Here is a 17,666-nt window from a genome sequence, read left to right on the forward strand (position 1 = left end):
GACTAGTCTATACTCTGGCCTATAGACTAGTCTATATTCTAGACTATCGACTAGTTTGTAATCTTGACTATGGACTAGTCTGGACTATAGAATACTCTATATTCTGGAATATATATAATTATATACTCTAGCCTAGTCTAGTCTATACTCTGAACCATAGACTAGTCTATACTCTGTACTATAGACCAGTCTATACTCTGGACTATAGACTACTCTATACTCTGGAATATAGACTAGTCTATACTCTGGACCATAGACTAGTCTATATTCTGAACTATAGACTAGTCTATACTTTGGACTATAGACTAGTATGTACTCTGGATTTTAATAAAAAATTCACTTAAACGTCAAAGTTTTAAAGAAAAGTAGACTTTCAATAAAAGGTAATATTTGAAATCAAAATAGTTTTTTATAAAAATTTTAAATTTCGATTTTAGAAATTTTATAGAGGAAATACTTCATATTCAAGATCTAAATCGCTAAAAAACTTTAATAAATTCGATTTTTTTCATGTTAAAAAAATATTTCAAGGGCTTCACTAGGCGTATACTTCATATTTGTAATATCAATAAATCATTAACACGTATACGTACAGTTGTCGTTATGAAAACAGTGCAATTTCGCAATGTAAAACTTTTCACTTATTTTGTGTATTTTGTCGCGTAGGGGTGTCCATATGTGGTTATATTTCCCTGGCGTAAAAAATTTCACAAAGTGTATTTGTTTCAAAGCTCATAAGATTCTTTAAAAATATTTTTTAAGTAAATATTTGTTATTATACTAAATATTTAAATTAAACTTTAAGCTCATACTTCCCTTGTTAGCAAAATTTACAAAAAAACACAAACAAAAAACTCTAATTTTTAAGCAAATCCTCTGAACAATTCCCAGCTTTTCAAAAATTTCAACACTCTAACACTTAGCAAGAGAAAAACTTTACCCGCTTAACTTTATAAAACTAAACTACTACTTCTACTACTACACGGGCACAAACAACACTGGTGTTAATTTGTTTCTTTAATTAAAATTTAATTCAATGTTATATATTTTGTTCGTCTACTTACACAATTACTTTTCCCTACTTTTACTATTTTACTCTAATCTTGCAACAGAAAATAAAAAACTTCAAACTTTTTCACTTGAATTTATGTTTCACTTGTTTTGTACAGAATAAAAATTTAAAAACTTTAAATTAAATGTAGTTAATGGCTCTATTATTATTATCTTTATAAATAATATTTAATATTTTAAACAAACATTTATATGAAAATAATTATATTAATATTATCGTTTTTATTGCATTAAATTTATTTTCTTTGAAAAAAATAAAAAAAAAAACAAACAACAATATGCTGCTCATTATTAAATAAAAATCATCATCAATCATCATACAAAATATAAAAAAAAATATCTAAAAAAAAAAACACTAACAAACTACAACACTAAAACAAACAACAAAAATTATTTTAAATGGGTGTCCAATCAAAAACCCAACACGTTTGCAATTGAAATTGAAACCAAAAAAAATAAAAATAAATAGCACCCCATTCACCAAGAAGACAAAAATTAAATTTACGCATGAAATCCCTGAGTTTGGATTCACCCGAATCATCAGAATTACATGGACAAATGAGACGTAGACAACCGGCAGCCGGCCCCTCAACCACGGGTGCCTCCAGCAGTTATTATCATGGAGGTTCGGGTGGCCATTTAGAGCACAGTACACCACCATCCAATAATAGTCGTTTGCATTGTAAGTAATTTATTTCTTTGATTTCTATTGCTCCCCCACCTCCACTTACACTGTCTCTCTCTCACATTACTTGTGCTACAAAAAATAAAATATAGAAAAAAAAGAAAACAAAAATCTACCACTTCCCCTAATTGTATTTTTTTAATTGTCGTCACCATTATTAAACTGAATTATTGATGTTGTGAAAATTTCAGAAGAAAAAAATATCAAACTCCTCCACCCTCTCAAGAATCCTTTAATTTATTTGTTTTTAATCTCTAATAATTGTGAATTGTGTGTGTGTGTATTGATTTTTAAACCTTTAATAATAACAACTACAAGAGGAATGTTAAGAATTCTACTTAGTTTAAGGTTTTATAAACCCCTTTATAAGCCCCTACAGGGTTCGATTTCTTACTTACCGACCGACTACAAATTGACACTTTACATTTTCAAATCATTTCATTGCAAATCGCATCGTAAAAATTTGACCCTGTATATAGCTAAAACTTACTAATTACAACTTACTTTAAATAAACAATTATTTTGTTATAAAGTAGTTAGTTAATGTAGAACATTTGTTAACATTTTTATCGTTACTACTAATTTAATACAAATTAAAATATTTACTAAATGCATTTTTTTTTTCTAACAAAAATAACTTATAAGCCCTTTTATTATAAAACTAATGGTAATAATGTGCAGCATTGGTAGCATCTGTACTTTTCTATCGTAATAATATGTTTCAAACACTAGAGAGTCAACTTTTATATAATCTACTCAAAATATTGCTTGAGTTGTAAGCATCAGCAACATGTTTTATTTTTTTCATTTATGAAGAAGAGTCTTATTTTACTAAAAAAAATCCTTTAATATTTTAACCAGTTCTTATTAGCAATGACTTTCTTCCATACTCGACTAGTATATAGATTAAACTTGTTCATAACGACTAGACCATAGACTAATACATAGTTTAGTCTATATGCTAGTCCAAAGATTAGTCTACAGACTTGACCATAGATTGATCTATAGACTAGTCCATAGAATAGTTTACAGACTAGTCTATACACTAGTCCACAGATTAGTCTATAGATTAGTATATAGACTAGTCTATAGATTAATATATAGACTAGTCCATAGATTGATCCATAGACTAGACCATAGATTGATCAATAGACTAGTCCATAAAATAGTCTACAGACTAGTCCATGCACTAGTCTAGACAAGTCCATAGATTAGTCTATAGACTATTTAGTCCATAGATTAGTCTACAGACTAGTCCATTGGCTAGTCTATACACTATACACAGTTTAGTCTATAGACTAGTCCATGGATTAGTATATAGACTAGTCCACAGATTGATCTATAGACTAGTCCACAGATTAGTCTACAGTCAAGTCCATAGATTAGTATATAGACTAGTCCACAGATTAGTCTATAGACTAGTCCATAGATTTGTGTACAGACTAGCCCAGAAATTAGTCTATAGACTAGTCCACAGAATAGTCTTCAGGCTAGTCTATAGATTAGTCTATAGACTAGTCTATAAATTAGTCTATAGATTAGTCTATAGACTAGTCTATAAATTAGTCTATAGACTAGTCTATAGATTAGTCTATAGACTAGTCTATAGATTAGTCTATAGACTAGTCTATAGATTAGTCTATAGACTAATCCATATATTTGTCTATTGACCAGTTCATAGATTAGTATATTGACCAGTCGACAGATTTGTCTTTAGACTAGTCCATATATTAGTCTATAAAATAGTCCATAGGTTAGTCTATAGAATAGTTCATAGATTGGTATATCAACTAGTCCACAGATTAGTCTTTAGACTAGTCCATAGATTAGTCTACAGACCAGTCCATAAATTCGACTATAGACTAGTACACAGAAAAGTCTTCAGACTAGTCCACAGATTAGTCATTAGACTAGTCCATAGATTAGTCTATAGACTACTCATAGATAGGTATATAAACAAGTCTATAGGTTAGTCTAATCTATGGTAATTTCATGAAATTTTAAAAACTTAAACTTAAAAAACTTCAACAAAACATTTTCGAAATTTCCCAAATTTTACTTAAATATTTTATTTGTATAAAGTTGACTCTCTATCATGTTTTTAAAAATCAAACAGTATCTCTGGACTCTAGATATTTTCAACTTTTATAACAAACCAAACTTACTTTTTAAATAAAATATAATTTTGAGTTTTTAAATTAAAATCAATCAAAAAACAATTCCTTCTTAATTCTCAAAAACATTATCCCTTGTGTTCGTTCTAACAGTTTTCCTCTTAAAATTCCTTTTTAGTTACCAACTCCCTTTTAGTTTAATTTTACGCATGAACTAATTTTGTAACATTTAGTTACACAGTATTATATTCAGTTTGATTTGTTAAACATTAATTTTTAGTTTTTATTTTTTTGATTTAAATATTTTATTTAAAAATCCTAAGCACGTTTTATTTAATTTAACTCAATGATTTTTGCACCAGGTTTACTAGTTACTCAGCCAATGGGTAATGAATAACAATAATAATGATAATAATTCATAAAATATATAATTTTTAAACACAAAATATTACAGCTCCCTCTAGTCCCTCGCATCAGGGTCGTAAGTTGTTGTATGCCAGTCGTGGCATGCGTGGCGGCAGTGTGGACTTACCCGATGAAATGGAAAAGTCGCAATCATCGGCCAGTACTTCACCCTGTCCCTCCCCAGTAAGATATTTTCAGGTATTTTTTAAATATATATTTTTTTTATTTGTTAAAAAACAAACCAACTAACGATCAACAAATAGAAATTGGTAACTTACATATATAATTTTTATTTACTACTACTTTTTATATTCTTTATAATATTATAATATTTTAAGAGAATGTTTTTATAAATTATATTTATTTCTTTTTTTTTTCCTAGAAATCACATCGTCTGTTGCCCACAAATTTATATGTCATACTGTACAATTTCAAAGCCAGACATGCTGATGAGTTGGATTTAAAGGCGGGTTATAAAGTAAGTGTAATTTGTTTGTAATATCAGCTATTTATGTATATTTATATACTTATTATATTTACACAAGTATATGTATATCTGTACTTGACCTCTTAATATGAATCTGTATGATTATTGTACATTTTACATTAACTTTTCTAAATAATTCCTTCCTACTGTGTTTTCATATACACAAAGGATGTGTATGTGTTTCTGTGTCCGAATACAATCATATCAATTTGGTAATATCTCTTTGGTTACAATTCTACCACAATGCTAAAATCCAAAAACCCCTTAGGGTATCACATTTTTTTTTTTTTTTTGTGTGTAAATGTATCTGTCGGAATGTATATTGGCCTGTGTACTGAAGACTGTATAATCTTGCAATCATGTTGTGTTTGAAAAAAAAAATCCAAATCTTTTGAAATAACATTAAACATAATAAAACATATGTTACTTACTTCTACAAATACGAAAATAAGCATTTGTACAGAGGTTTACAAATTTGAGATTTAAGAAAAAAAGTACTAAAAGTACTTATGAAAAAAAAAAATTAACAAAAAATGGAGCCAGCGATAAATTTGAGAAAAAGTACCAAATAATAAGTTACCAAATTTTATCTCTTTTTCTTTGAAGGTATTACACTAAATATCTGATTACATTTCATCACTAATGTACCAAGAAAGTATTTTTCTGTAAACTTATATTAAAAAGTCTGTACATATGTACACATTTCACATTAGTATTTAAAATGTCTTAGTCTGCATTTTCGTTGACCAAAAGCATTAGAAAACATTTCACAATCAAGTTAACATCTTTCTCCCATGTTTTCCAACCAAAAACCAAACAGTTTCATAAAAGTAGCAGCAAAAAACGTATAACATATGTTTATACCCATGTGGTATTGGCAGCGTTTAGCCAAAATCTAAACAATATTTCCCTAGGCAAATAGTCATAAATACACATACACATACATATTGCTCTCCTTTTTATATTTTTATATAAAATTTATTTATAACCAGCATTTCATTTCGTTTGCCATCCAATGATGTGTGGTCAAAGAGAATCCTGCAGTGGGCGGGGGGGTGGTGGTGTGTAAAATCGAATAAAAATTGTATCGACCTCTTAACATTAACTATGAGGCTTATTATTTTAATATGTAACCGGTAGGTTAGTGTTCTAGTCTTGCAGATACACTAGTTAGTTACTTAGTTAGTTAGTTAGTTAGTTTACTTAGTTAATTAGTTAGTAGTTAGTTAGTTAGTTAGTTAGTTAGTTTGTTAGTTAGTTAGTTTGTTAGTTAGTTAGTAGTTAGTTAGTTAGCTAGTTAGCTAGTTAGCTAGTTAGTAGTTAGTTAGTTAGTTAGTTAGTTAGTTAGTTAGTTAGTTAGTTAGTTAGTTAGTTAGTTAGTTAGTTAGTTAGTAGTTAGTTAGTTAGTTAGTTAGTTAGTAGTTAGTTAGTTAGTTAGTTAGTTAGTTAGTTAGTTAGTTAGTTAGTTAGTTAGTTAGTTAGTTAGTTAGTTAGTTAGTTAGTTAGTAGTTAGTTAGTTAGTTAGTAGTTAGTAGTTAGTTTAGTTAGTTAGTTAGTTAGTTAGTTAGTAGTTAGTTAGTTAGTTAGTTAGTTAGTTAGTTAGTTAGTTAGTTAGTTAGTTAGTTAGTTAGTTAGTTAGTTAGTTAGTTAGTTAGGTAGTTAGTTAGTTAGTAGTTAGTTAGTTAGTTAGTTAGTTAGTTAGTTAGTTAGTTAGTTAGTTAGTTAGTTAGTTAGTAGTTAGTTAGTAGTTAGTTAGTTAGTTAGTTAGTTAGTTAGTTAGTTAGTTAGTAGTTAGTTAGTTAGTTAGTTAGTTAGTTAGTTAGTTAGTTAGTAGTTAGTTAGTTAGTTAGTTAGTTAGTTAGTTAGTTAGTTAGTTAGTTAGTTAGTTAGTAGTTAGTAGTTAGTTAGTTAGTTAGTTAGTTAGTTAGTTAGTTAGTTAGTTAGTTAGTTAGTTAGTTAGTTAGTTAGTTAGTTAGTTAGTTAGTTAGTTAGTTAGTAGTTAGTTAGTTAGTTAGTTAGTTAGTTAGTTAGTTAGTTAGTTAGTTAGTTAGTTAGTTAGTTAGTTAGTTAGTTAGTTAGTTAGTTAGTTAGTTAGTTAGTTAGTTAGTTAGTTAGTTAGTTAGTTAGTTAGTTAGTTAGTTAGTTAGTTAGTTAGTTAGTTAGTTAGTTAGTAGTAGTTAGTTAGTTAGTTAGTTAGTTAGTTAGTTAGTTAGTTAGTTAGTTAGTTAGTTAGTTAGTTAGTTAGTTAGTTAGTTAGTAGTTAGTTAGTTAGTTAGTTAGTTAGTTAGTTAGTTAGTTAGTTAGTAGTTAGTTAGTTAGTTAGTTAGTTAGTTAGTTAGTTAGTTAGTTAGTTAGTTAGTTAGTTAGTTAGTTAGTTAGTTAGTTAGTTAGTTAGTTAGTTAGTTAGTTAGTTAGTTAGTTAGTTAGTTAGTAGTTAGTTAGTTAGTTAGTTAGTTAGTTAGTAGTTAGTTAGTTAGTTAGTTAGTTAGTTAGTTAGTTAGTTAGTTAGTTAGTTAGTTAGTTAGTTAGTTAGTTAGTTAGTTAGTTAGTTAGTTAGTTAGTTAGTTAGTAGTTAGTTAGTTAGTTAGTTAGTTAGTTAGTTAGTTAGTTAGTTAGTTAGTTAGTTAGTTAGTTAGTTAGTAGTTAGTTAGTTAGTTAGTTAGTTAGTTAGTTAGTTAGTTAGTTAGTTAGTTAGTTAGTTAGTTAGTTAGTTAGTTAGTAGTTAGTTAGTTAGTTAGTTAGTTAGTTAGTTAGTTAGTTAGTTAGTAGTTAGTTAGTTAGTTAGTTAGTTAGTAGTTAGTTAGTTAGTTAGTTAGTAGTTAGTAGTTAGTTAGTTAGTTAGTTAGTTAGTTAGTTAGTTAGTTAGTTAGTTAGTTAGTTAGTTAGTTAGTTAGTTAGTTAGTTAGTTAGTTAGTTAGTTAGTTAGTTAGTTAGTTAGTTAGTAGTTAGTTAGTTAGTTAGTTAGTTAGTTAGTTAGTTAGTTAGTTAGTTAGTTAGTTAGTTAGTTAGTTAGTTAGTTAGTTAGTTAGTTAGTTAGTTAGTTAGTTAGTTAGTTAGTTAGTAGTTAGTTAGTTAGTTAGTTAGTTAGTTAGTTAGTAGTTAGTTAGTTAGTTAGTTAGTTAGTAGTTAGTTAGTAGTTAGTTAGTTAGTTAGTTAGTTAGTTAGTTAGTTAGTTAGTTAGTTAGTTAGTTAGTTAGTTAGTTAGTTAGTTAGTTAGTTAGTTAGTTAGTAGTTAGTTAGTTAGTTAGTTAGTTAGTTAGTTAGTTAGTTAGTTAGTTAGTTAGTTAGTTAGTTAGTTAGTAGTTAGTTAGTTAGTTAGTTAGTTAGTTAGTTAGTTAGTTAGTTAGTTAGTAGTTAGTTAGTTAGTTAGTTAGTTAGTTAGTTAGTTAGTAGTTAGTTAGTTAGTTAGTTAGTTAGTTAGTTAGTTAGTTAGTTAGTTAGTAGTTAGTTAGTTAGTTAGTTAGTAGTTAGTTAGTTAGTTAGTAGTTAGTTAGTTAGTTAGTTAGTTAGTTAGTTAGTTAGTTAGTTAGTTAGTTAGTAGTTAGTTAGTTAGTTAGTTAGTAGTTAGTTAGTTAGTTAGTTAGTTAGTTAGTTAGTTAGTTAGTTAGTTAGTTAGTTAGTTAGTTAGTTAGTTAGTTAGTTAGTTAGTTAGTTAGTTAGTTAGTTAGTTAGTTAGTTAGTTAGTTAGTTAGTTAGTTAGTTAGTTAGTTAGCTATCGACTATCCGTTCCAAGGTTTTAAGTAGGAAGGACGTAAGACTTATCGGTCGATAGGACTTAGGTGTCGCATAGCTAGGTTTCCCTGGTTTGGGTATAAATATTACCTTTGCATCCTGCCATTTAACTGGGGTATATGCCAATTTTAAGCATGCAGTGAATATCTGTGACAGATGTACGGAAACCAGTCCCGCCTCCATCTGCAAAAGTGCCGGGAAAATTCCATCCGGCCCTGCAGCTTTATAGGGAGCAAAGCTCTTGATTGCCCCTTTAACCATGTCAGTTGTAATATCTATTTCCGTGTTACCCTCCCCTTCCTCCAATATCGGTTCATCTATGTTATTCGATATACCGGGTGGGAAATGAGAATCCATTAGGAGTTTCATTGTCTCCTCCATATCCTCAAGCCTCCTGCCCGTGTCATCGATCATAGATTCCGGTTGGACATGAGTTTTGGATAGGAATTTTTTTATCTTCGATACGTCATTTACGCTATCTACCTGTTCACAGAAAAGTTTCCAGGAGTCTCGTTTGGCTTTTCGAACGATTTTCTTATATTCACCAAGTTTATTACGATACTCATCCCAGTATACTGCGGTCTTTTTACGCCGTGCCCGGTTAAATAGTTTGCGAAGAGTCTTCCCAAGGTTCCGGATCTCCCCAGTTACCCAGGGTTTTTCCTGGGCAGATCTCCGCTCTCGCAGAGGGCAGCTGTCCTCGAACGATTCAACCAGGGCACTTGTGAACGTTTCCACTTTGGCATCTATATCCTCTTTATTTCGACATTGAAAAGTATCCTGACCTAAACGGTTCTTTAGTAAGGCCCCGAACATTGTCCAATTAGTTTTAGACTTATTCCGAAACTTTATCGGCTTTGGTGGTGGCCTTAGTATTTTGAATCTTATGTACCGATGATCAGAAAAGGAGTGCTCGTCCGAAACTCTCCAATCCTGAATTTCGTTTATAAGCTCTTCTGAACATATAGTTATATCTAATACTTCTTCTCTGATTCTATTGACGAAGGTAGCTTTATTACCTAAGTTCAATGTTATCAAGTCTTTAGTATTAAAGAAATCCATGAGGGCTTGTCCCCTGCGATTGGTGTTTGTACTACCCCAAGCTACATGATGCGAGTTGGCATCACAACCTATTACAATTTTCTTATTTTTCCTTTGTGCCTCTTCAACCAGTTTCATCAGATCCGACGTTGGTGGTAGGGTCGGAGAATCGAAAGGCAGGTAAATAGATGCAAGGAATATGTTGCCTCGACCTTGCTTCGGCACCGTTGCATCCGATGTTGATAATCCTGTTGAGAGGAGAAAACATAAGTTCTTTTTTTTTTTTTTTTTTTTTTTTTTTTTTTTTCTTGAATTGGAGCGCACAACAGGCCCGATAGTGGCCTAGGTGTATTTCTTCGGATTTGATGTAGTATACATCCTCCTATCAACCTACCTACCTACCTACCTAGTTAGTTAGTTAGTTAGTTAGTTAGTTAGTTAGTTAGTTAGTTAGTTAGTTAGTTAGTTAGTTAGTTAGTTAGTTAGTTAGTAGTTAGTTAGTTAGTTAGTTAGTTAGTTAGTTAGTTAGTTAGTTAGTTAGTTAGTTAGTTAGTAGTAGTTAGTTAGTTAGTTAGTTAGTAGTTAGTTAGTTAGTTAGTTAGTTAGTTAGTTAGTTAGTTAGTTAGTTAGTAGTTAGTTAGTTAGTTAGTTAGTTAGTTAGTTAGTTAGTTAGTTAGTTAGTTAGTTAGTTAGTTAGTTAGTTAATTAGTTAAAATAACATAAACTAAATATTCTACCGTAACTTTTTAATATTAAAATTTTTTCTACCAGAAAATTTTATTTTAATTTTTACTCCTACGAATGAAATCGTTATTTTCAAGACTTGTACACACTTTCATTGTCGTTCTTCATCCGCACTCAAAAATCTTTGTTGGGTAAATATTTTATTGCAAAAGTTTTGTCAGTTGTAAATTATTTTAATTTTCGATTACTCCAGGGAAAATAAACTGACAATAGTTAAACATACCACAACAAAATTTATTTAGAGTTGAATTAAAATTATATTTAAAAAAAAACATATTTAACTCTTTTTTTCAAAAGAAAAAATACAAAAATTTAATTTCACCCTTGTTCTTCGACACCAACATTAACCACTAAAAACAAGAAAAAAGGAAAGAACTGAAAGTTTTCTTCAAAATCAGGTCAATAGAATTGCAAAACAAAGAAATGAAAAGTAAAAAATGAAGAAAAACAATGATTACGAAAGACACAATTCCTTCCGTTTTTTTGCTATTTGAACATCTCAAAATAACCATAAAATAATGGCAGAAATGGACACAATTGTAGATGATAGTAAAAACAACAACGACTTGCAACTGTAGCAGCAGCAAAAACAAAAACAACAGTGAAAATAACAAGAAATAACTAAAGGCACAATTGACATTATCTGGTGAATATTTTTAACTACGCAATCAAGTCATGTTTACTTCCTTTTTAAACATGTTCATTGTAATTTCTACTGCTTGGTTCCACTTCGTTTCTCACTCCCTCTTTTGGTCGCTTACTCGGTCCTTTTGAAAATCTGACAAAAAGTGGCAAAAAGACCCGCATTAAAGCAATAAAGAAGACAAGTATTTGCAAACCAGAGAACCCACAGCACTAAAGGCGGTAAATTGCAACGGAAAAAGATTCCTTTGGCACGTGTGCAATGGTTGGATGGATGAATGAATGGCTGGATAGCATTGTGCTATTCCAACCAATCTACCACTTTAACATTTCCTCTTATCAATTTTTGTTATTATTGTTGTTGCTGCTGTTGTTGTCTATGTCTTTAACATTTTATGAGGGAAATTTGTGTACATACACAACTGCCATTCAGTTGCCTGGCGGACAATCAATGGTAATGTAAACATACTCTCTCATCCTGCTCATATTCTTCATCAATTCAATGCGAATGCTACTGTTACAACACTCACACATTTACTCGACAATCTCAATCTCGACATTGTAACGGAAAGTATTTACAAATGAATGAAAAATAAAAAGGAGTCAAGTTATAATGAAGAAGCGGAGAGGAAGAGCGGATGAGGCCATATTTGAGTGGCATATAAATATTATCATTTCTTCTTATTTATTATATTGAATGAGCCAGCAACCTCTCTGAATTACCTGTTACACCTGTACGTATTTGTAATTTTCATTAAAGTCCTTAAGCCAATATGGTCAAGTGTTTAATGTTTGTGTCCTTCATATACAGCAACAATAACATGCATTGTTTTCCCTCTTTGCTGTACATAGTGGTTTAATTGATATGAATACGATTTCCAGTCAGTTAGTCAGTCAATCATTACAGCAAATATTTTATCATTTATTTAAATTTGTTTTTTCTCATTTGTTTTTCAGGTTACTGTTATTGATACTTCGGATCCTGATTGGTGGAAGGGTAAAGTATTGGGTCGTGTTGGCTATTTTCCCTCCAAGTATTGTGTGCGTTTGAATGCCAACGAGAAACCTTTGCAAGTTACACACAATTTGCAAGTGTCAGATGGTGAACGTGGAGAAAATATGACTTTATTAAGGGATCAAATTGTTATTCAAGTAAGATATTTATTATTTATTTAAAATTCCTTACGTCTAGTGTAAAATCTTGTTCGCTTAACATTTTTACTCGTTTGCTATCAAATCTTTTTCAGACTGGTGACGAGGTTAATGGTATGGTTATGGTACGCTCAGCTGACAATCGTCAGGGCTATTGCCCTGTCAAGTACTTGCAAGAGGTGTGACAGCCCGAAGACCCATCATCTGAACGCGATAAACCGCCACACAAATCTTCTTTGTCCTCGAAATTGATCGATAAGACCAAACGTAAAATACGCATTGTCGTTACCGACAGCGGTGGCGGTCAAACCAATTACAACAATTTCACAGGCAAAGATAAAATCGAACCGAAAAACACAAATGTCGACTACAATGGCGATTATGATTTGACGAAAACCTTAACCTTTTCGTTAGATGGCAGCGGGCGCAGTAAAAACGATAAGAATTGGGAAAATTGGGAGCGTATTAGGGAACAGAAATTGGAACGTATGAAAAATATTTGCTTTGAGAGTTACCGTCAATCGAAGAAGGATAGAATGTATCCACCCAAACCCATACCACGACAACTAGACCCAACTTGGTACACGGACAATATTTACTCGAACAAATCCGAGGACCTAGATGACGACTATGTACCGGACTGCATTAAGTACGCGAGTAATTATCGTAAATTGAGAAATATACGCGAGCATGACGAACTATTTTTGGAAGATGACTTTGTGGGTGGGGGCATAGGGGCTGAATATCAGGGCGGTCCTCTTAAGGAGAGAAGAGGAGAAGGTGAGGGTTCCGCCAGTTATGGTCTGCATCGCTCTATTAGTTGTAAGGAGTTCCATTATCCCAAATCACAAAGTTGTACTTTTGCCGAACGTATCTTTGAGGAGGGCTTAGGCAGTTCGCCACCTCCCCCTGCACCCACTGCACCGCCTACTACTTCTATACTTAAAAAAGCCAATGTGCCAAAATCATATTCATTCAGTGCTTCGACCAAAACCACGCCATTCGATGTCATGGACTATGAGGTTCCACCTTCCATTGGTAAATCACGACGTGACCGACATGATGCCTTCCGCAAATCTATGGGTTATCATTGTAGTAATAGTTTAGATGAGACAGCGCTAACGACGGCTCACGAGGCACACACCTGCTGTGCCCGAGAGCACTGTACCAACGCCAAGTGTTTGTTGGATGACATCTACACCGAAGGGTTCGGTTCTGTGCCACGACGAACATGGCGTAGAGTTGCGCCCTCCACCTCGTCGCTGTCTGGTTTTTATGGTGCTAGTGTCAGTGGTGGTAGCAACAGAAACTTGCACGATTTGGACTGGTGGGAGGATGGAAGAGGCACGAATCATCGGGTGGCAACGGCTTCTCGCTACTCTCTGCTCTCGGGGGGAAGTCAACGTGAGCAGCCACTGCCGCCGCCACCCACGGTGATATGTTGCTGTGCCGCCGATGACTATTGCTACCACCGCCAACAACAGTACCACTTGGCCAGATCTTTAGCCCATCAACAGCAGCAGCAACAACAACCGCAACCACCGCCTCGCTCTCGCTATCACTGCCCCGGTCATCATCCGGCCGCCGAAGAAGAAGAACATCTGCACTGTCGTGCCGTGGCCTACGATACTGATTTGGATCATTTCATACGCGATGAAAGAGAACGTCTTCTCATGCAGGACAAATTCTTAGATGAAGACGAACGCTACTTATCATCAGGTGCTCCTAGACGCACCGCTTATTCACGTTACCCTCGTCCTGCCAGAAGCAAATCACTTTTAGAGGTACAACCGCCCAGCCGTTACGATGAAGACTCTTGTTCAGACACCACAGAAATGGACCTGCAAGACTTCAACATAGACCTGGAAAAGTACTGGGAAGAATTGGAAAAGCCTCCCAGCCCCATTGACTTGGACATGCAACGCCGCAATATGCACAGCAATTTGAAGGTGAAAAATGTCAATGTTGGTTGTTACAACAATGGACAACCTATTGATTTGCACGATCGCGAACAAGAACGTATGATGATTAAGAAATCACTTTTGGAAGGTATGCCATCACCACCTCAGGTCGACCACCATCCCTCGCACGCCTCATCACTGCCTACCGACGCTAACAATGCCGCTTCAAGTAGTTTTCATTTTTTTGAACATGCTGGCTCGCCCCTACACCGCTCCTTCAACTACGGCCACAAGGTCTACCCGGCAGCCGAAACGCTGCCCTCCTACCAGTACAACAACTTCTATCCCGAACATCACAATGTCCAAACCCAACAGCCTACTAGTTCTGGCCATCATCCTGCAGCCGGTGGCCATTCGGCTTTAAATCTCATCAATAATATCTTCTCCATTTATAAGCCCAACAAATATGCAGCCCAGAACTCCGCACACTACAACAACAACGATACAAAACCCGAGCCTTGCAAAAAAATGAATGTACCCAGCACTAGACGTCCATTAGGGGCATCCCATTCCGAGTATATGCACTCCATGAAGCGTCCGCTTATTGTTAGCACCGAGCAACCCCATTTTAAGATTATACCCGAAAAGACCGGTCTTAAGATATCACCCTTTTATAACTATGACGAATTTGAGGACAAACCACAACAACAGACACGACTGAAGCTGACCAGTACAGCACGACCGTTAATGCTTCCGCACTGATGGTGCTGGACATTTCCGTGGTATGGGGGTTGCTAGTATTTACTTCAAATGTTACTATTACTACAACAAAAAATGCAGTTGTTGCTGTTGTTGCTGTTACAACAAAAGCAGCGGCAGCAGCACTTGCCAACAAACTTTAACATCAATATCAACATCTTCATCAGCGACTCCAGGGATCAAAAACTTTTATAAAATAAAGACAAACAAAAAAACACGTTTCTTCAAAATCATTATGACGTCATTGAAATTCTTCTGTTGTTTTTCCTCTTTACAAAATGTTTAAACTTAAAATCATTTATAATCGAAGATGCCGGCATTATTGTTTAGACTCAAGATAAATAGAATTTTGAATATTCTTTACAAAACTTTTACTAGTTGGACAATTAGTTTTAGGGCGCCATTTCAGTTTAGAGTCGAGGTAATGATGTTTGTTGAAAAATATCACCTCGAAACTGGTTGTGCAGAAACGTTATGGAAATGACATTGATTCTAAGAAATACTTAGTTCAGGATTAAGTTATTTAATCAATGATTTTCTTTCGAATTTGTCATTATCGGACTTCTTTAGAATAAATCTTGAACTGTGTTTTTTTTTTTTCTATGATTTTTGCTTTGAAATTGTTACGATTAGGATTAATTTAGTGATAAAGTTGAAGAATTATCATTTCGATCGATTATATTTCAAAAACTTAATCACGAAAAATTCAGGAGACTAGATAAAAAGTCAAAACCCAAAGACCAGTTTATAAATTTCCCCGTTGAATCTGACCTCACACTGAAGTTTGAAAATAATATTTGTTTCAAGTTTTAGTTTGAAATATCTAGAGAAAAAGAGAAGATAAAACGAAGGTTAAACATTTATTTTTAAAATTGGGAGATTGGACATTCAGCTCATAAAGCGTGATCCCTTTCGAGGTTCCCTATATTTTTAAAGAAAAAAAAATTCAAATTTAATGGAGAATGTTTATTATAATTTGAAAGAACATTCTTTGGCATTTATTCTTTGAAGATTATGTCTATCAAATGTTGGCCGTTGCTACATCGCAGATGGTCCTTCCGTTGAGTCCAATTTTCGATGACTCGTTCGAGCATTTCGACTGATAACTGGCGAATGACACGCGTTAAATTAACTAAACTTTAGACTTTAGATATCCCCACAGGAAAAAGTGTAACGGTGTGATAACACACGATCTTGGTGGCTAATCGACCGGCCCAAAACGTGAAATTAGGATCTCACCAAAATGTTCTCTCAATAAATCTATTGATTGGTGCGATGTGTGGAAGTGTCGCCGTCTTACTGAAACCAAATGTCACCGAGATCACGAGCTTCTATTTCAGGCATCAAATAGTCGGTTATCATGCCACGATAACGGTCGCCATTGACGGTTTTAAAGAAATGTAGACCGTTGATTCCACCGACACACAAACAACACCAAACCGTGTTTTTTTCTGGATGAAGTGGCAGTTCTTGAATCTCTTCAGACTGATCTTCGTCCCAAATTCGGCAATTGAGCCAGAAATGGGCCTCATCGCTAAACAAAATTTGCCTCGAAAACGTCGATTCTTTTTGGAACTTTTCAAGAGCCCATAGAGCGAAGCGATCGAGCGGCTTCAGTTGTGAAATGTCAAACAATACTAAGCAAACCTAATATCACAGCATGACACGACACAGACTTGATCTTTCAAAAACAGGCTATTAAAAAAAGTACCTCTACTTGAATCACCCATTATAACAATCTTTACAAAGATTTCTACGTTCTGTTGCAATGCCCCTAATATGGCTGAAAATGGGAGGTTTATGAATCAAATCTTTAGAATAAGAATATTTTGAGTCTCTACAATTTTGTTGGCACTTAACATAATCCCATGCACTCTAAGCTCCCAATAATAGAAAGAAAAATATAATAATTTGGATTATAATTAGAAAGAATGAAATGTGACCAGTCTGATGATGGATGTGCAAATAAATTAATTAAAAAAAGAGACAAAAGAAACGTTAAAAGCAAAAAACATACCATTGGAAATGAATTGATTAAGAAAAAAAAAAACAGAAATAAGAATAATTAAAATCCAAAACTTTAAAATTATACAAAAAAAACTATGTGATGAACTTTTCGATAAAACTCATTAAACCACAAAACGGCTAAAAAGAAACATAATGCATTTTTATCCTTCCAAGTACTAACGATGACTAACAAAAAATATATAAAAATATACACGAAAACATAAGAATGAAAGAAAGATATGAAAATATTTTTTTGCTCAAAACTGTGACAGAGTGTGAGTTCTCAAATGATGGTAGAAGAGTTTGAGGAGCCCCACTTAAACCAAAACATTCCATTATTTAATAATAACAAAAAAAAACACTAAAACAACAAAGCGCTCAAATTTTTCCAATTCTTAAAAAACCAAAAAACTAACAAATAATACAAAATAATTAAACAATCAACCAAATAGTATTACAAAACAACAAAAACTTAAATAAAATAAAACTTATTTGTTAAAACAGCAGATTTCCTTTTGTCATTTTCTTACCAACTAAAACTATAAAATACAAAAAAAATCCATTTAAAATATAAAAAAAAATAATAAAATTAAATGTAACACAACAAACAAAAAAGAAGTACTTTTTTTAAAAAAACCAACATTTTTTCGAGAAATTTTTCAAATACTTTTTTCTATTTTTATACCATCAAACTTAAATATTAAATAAAAAAAAAAAACATTTTAAATAATATTTATGAAAAGTTTAAATATAAATTAACTTATGTAACAAACAAATTTAAACCTCGTACTTAAATAAAAACCAAAATATAAAAAACTTAAAAAGAAAAACCAAAACTTTTAAATTTTTAAATGTATTTCAAATTTGTAAAAATGTTTTTCTTCCCTAACAACCAACAAAAAAAAAACTCATGCAACAATTTTAAC

The 17,666-nt window shown here is 32.6% G+C and overlaps 2 protein-coding genes across 2 annotated transcripts; both read left to right on the forward strand.

Annotated features, from left to right (window-relative positions):
* The first annotated feature begins 1,377 nt into the window (after positions 1 to 1,377).
* On the forward strand, positions 1,378 to 12,397 carry LOC119600453 (SH3 and cysteine-rich domain-containing protein 3-like). The gene is made up of 5 exons (XM_037950665.1): positions 1,378 to 1,753; positions 4,325 to 4,458; positions 4,658 to 4,753; positions 11,879 to 12,073; positions 12,169 to 12,397. Exons 1-5 carry the CDS (start codon positions 1,579 to 1,581, stop codon positions 12,256 to 12,258), a joined length of 690 nt encoding a protein of 229 aa, XP_037806593.1. The 5' UTR covers positions 1,378 to 1,578; the 3' UTR covers positions 12,259 to 12,397.
* On the forward strand, positions 12,259 to 17,393 carry LOC119600452 (the record flags this gene model as incomplete). Its single annotated transcript, XM_037950664.1, has 1 exon — positions 12,259 to 17,393. A coding segment is annotated over one exon (2,478 nt), but the record flags the coding sequence as incomplete, so codon positions are not given.
* Positions 17,394 to 17,666: the final 273 nt, after the last annotated feature.

Source organism: Lucilia sericata, unplaced genomic scaffold (genome assembly GCF_015586225.1).
Source record: "Lucilia sericata isolate MDLA Ls3-8-SP2 unplaced genomic scaffold, ASM1558622v1 Contig000115F_arrow, whole genome shotgun sequence".
Lineage (NCBI taxonomy): Eukaryota > Metazoa > Arthropoda > Insecta > Diptera > Calliphoridae > Lucilia > Lucilia sericata.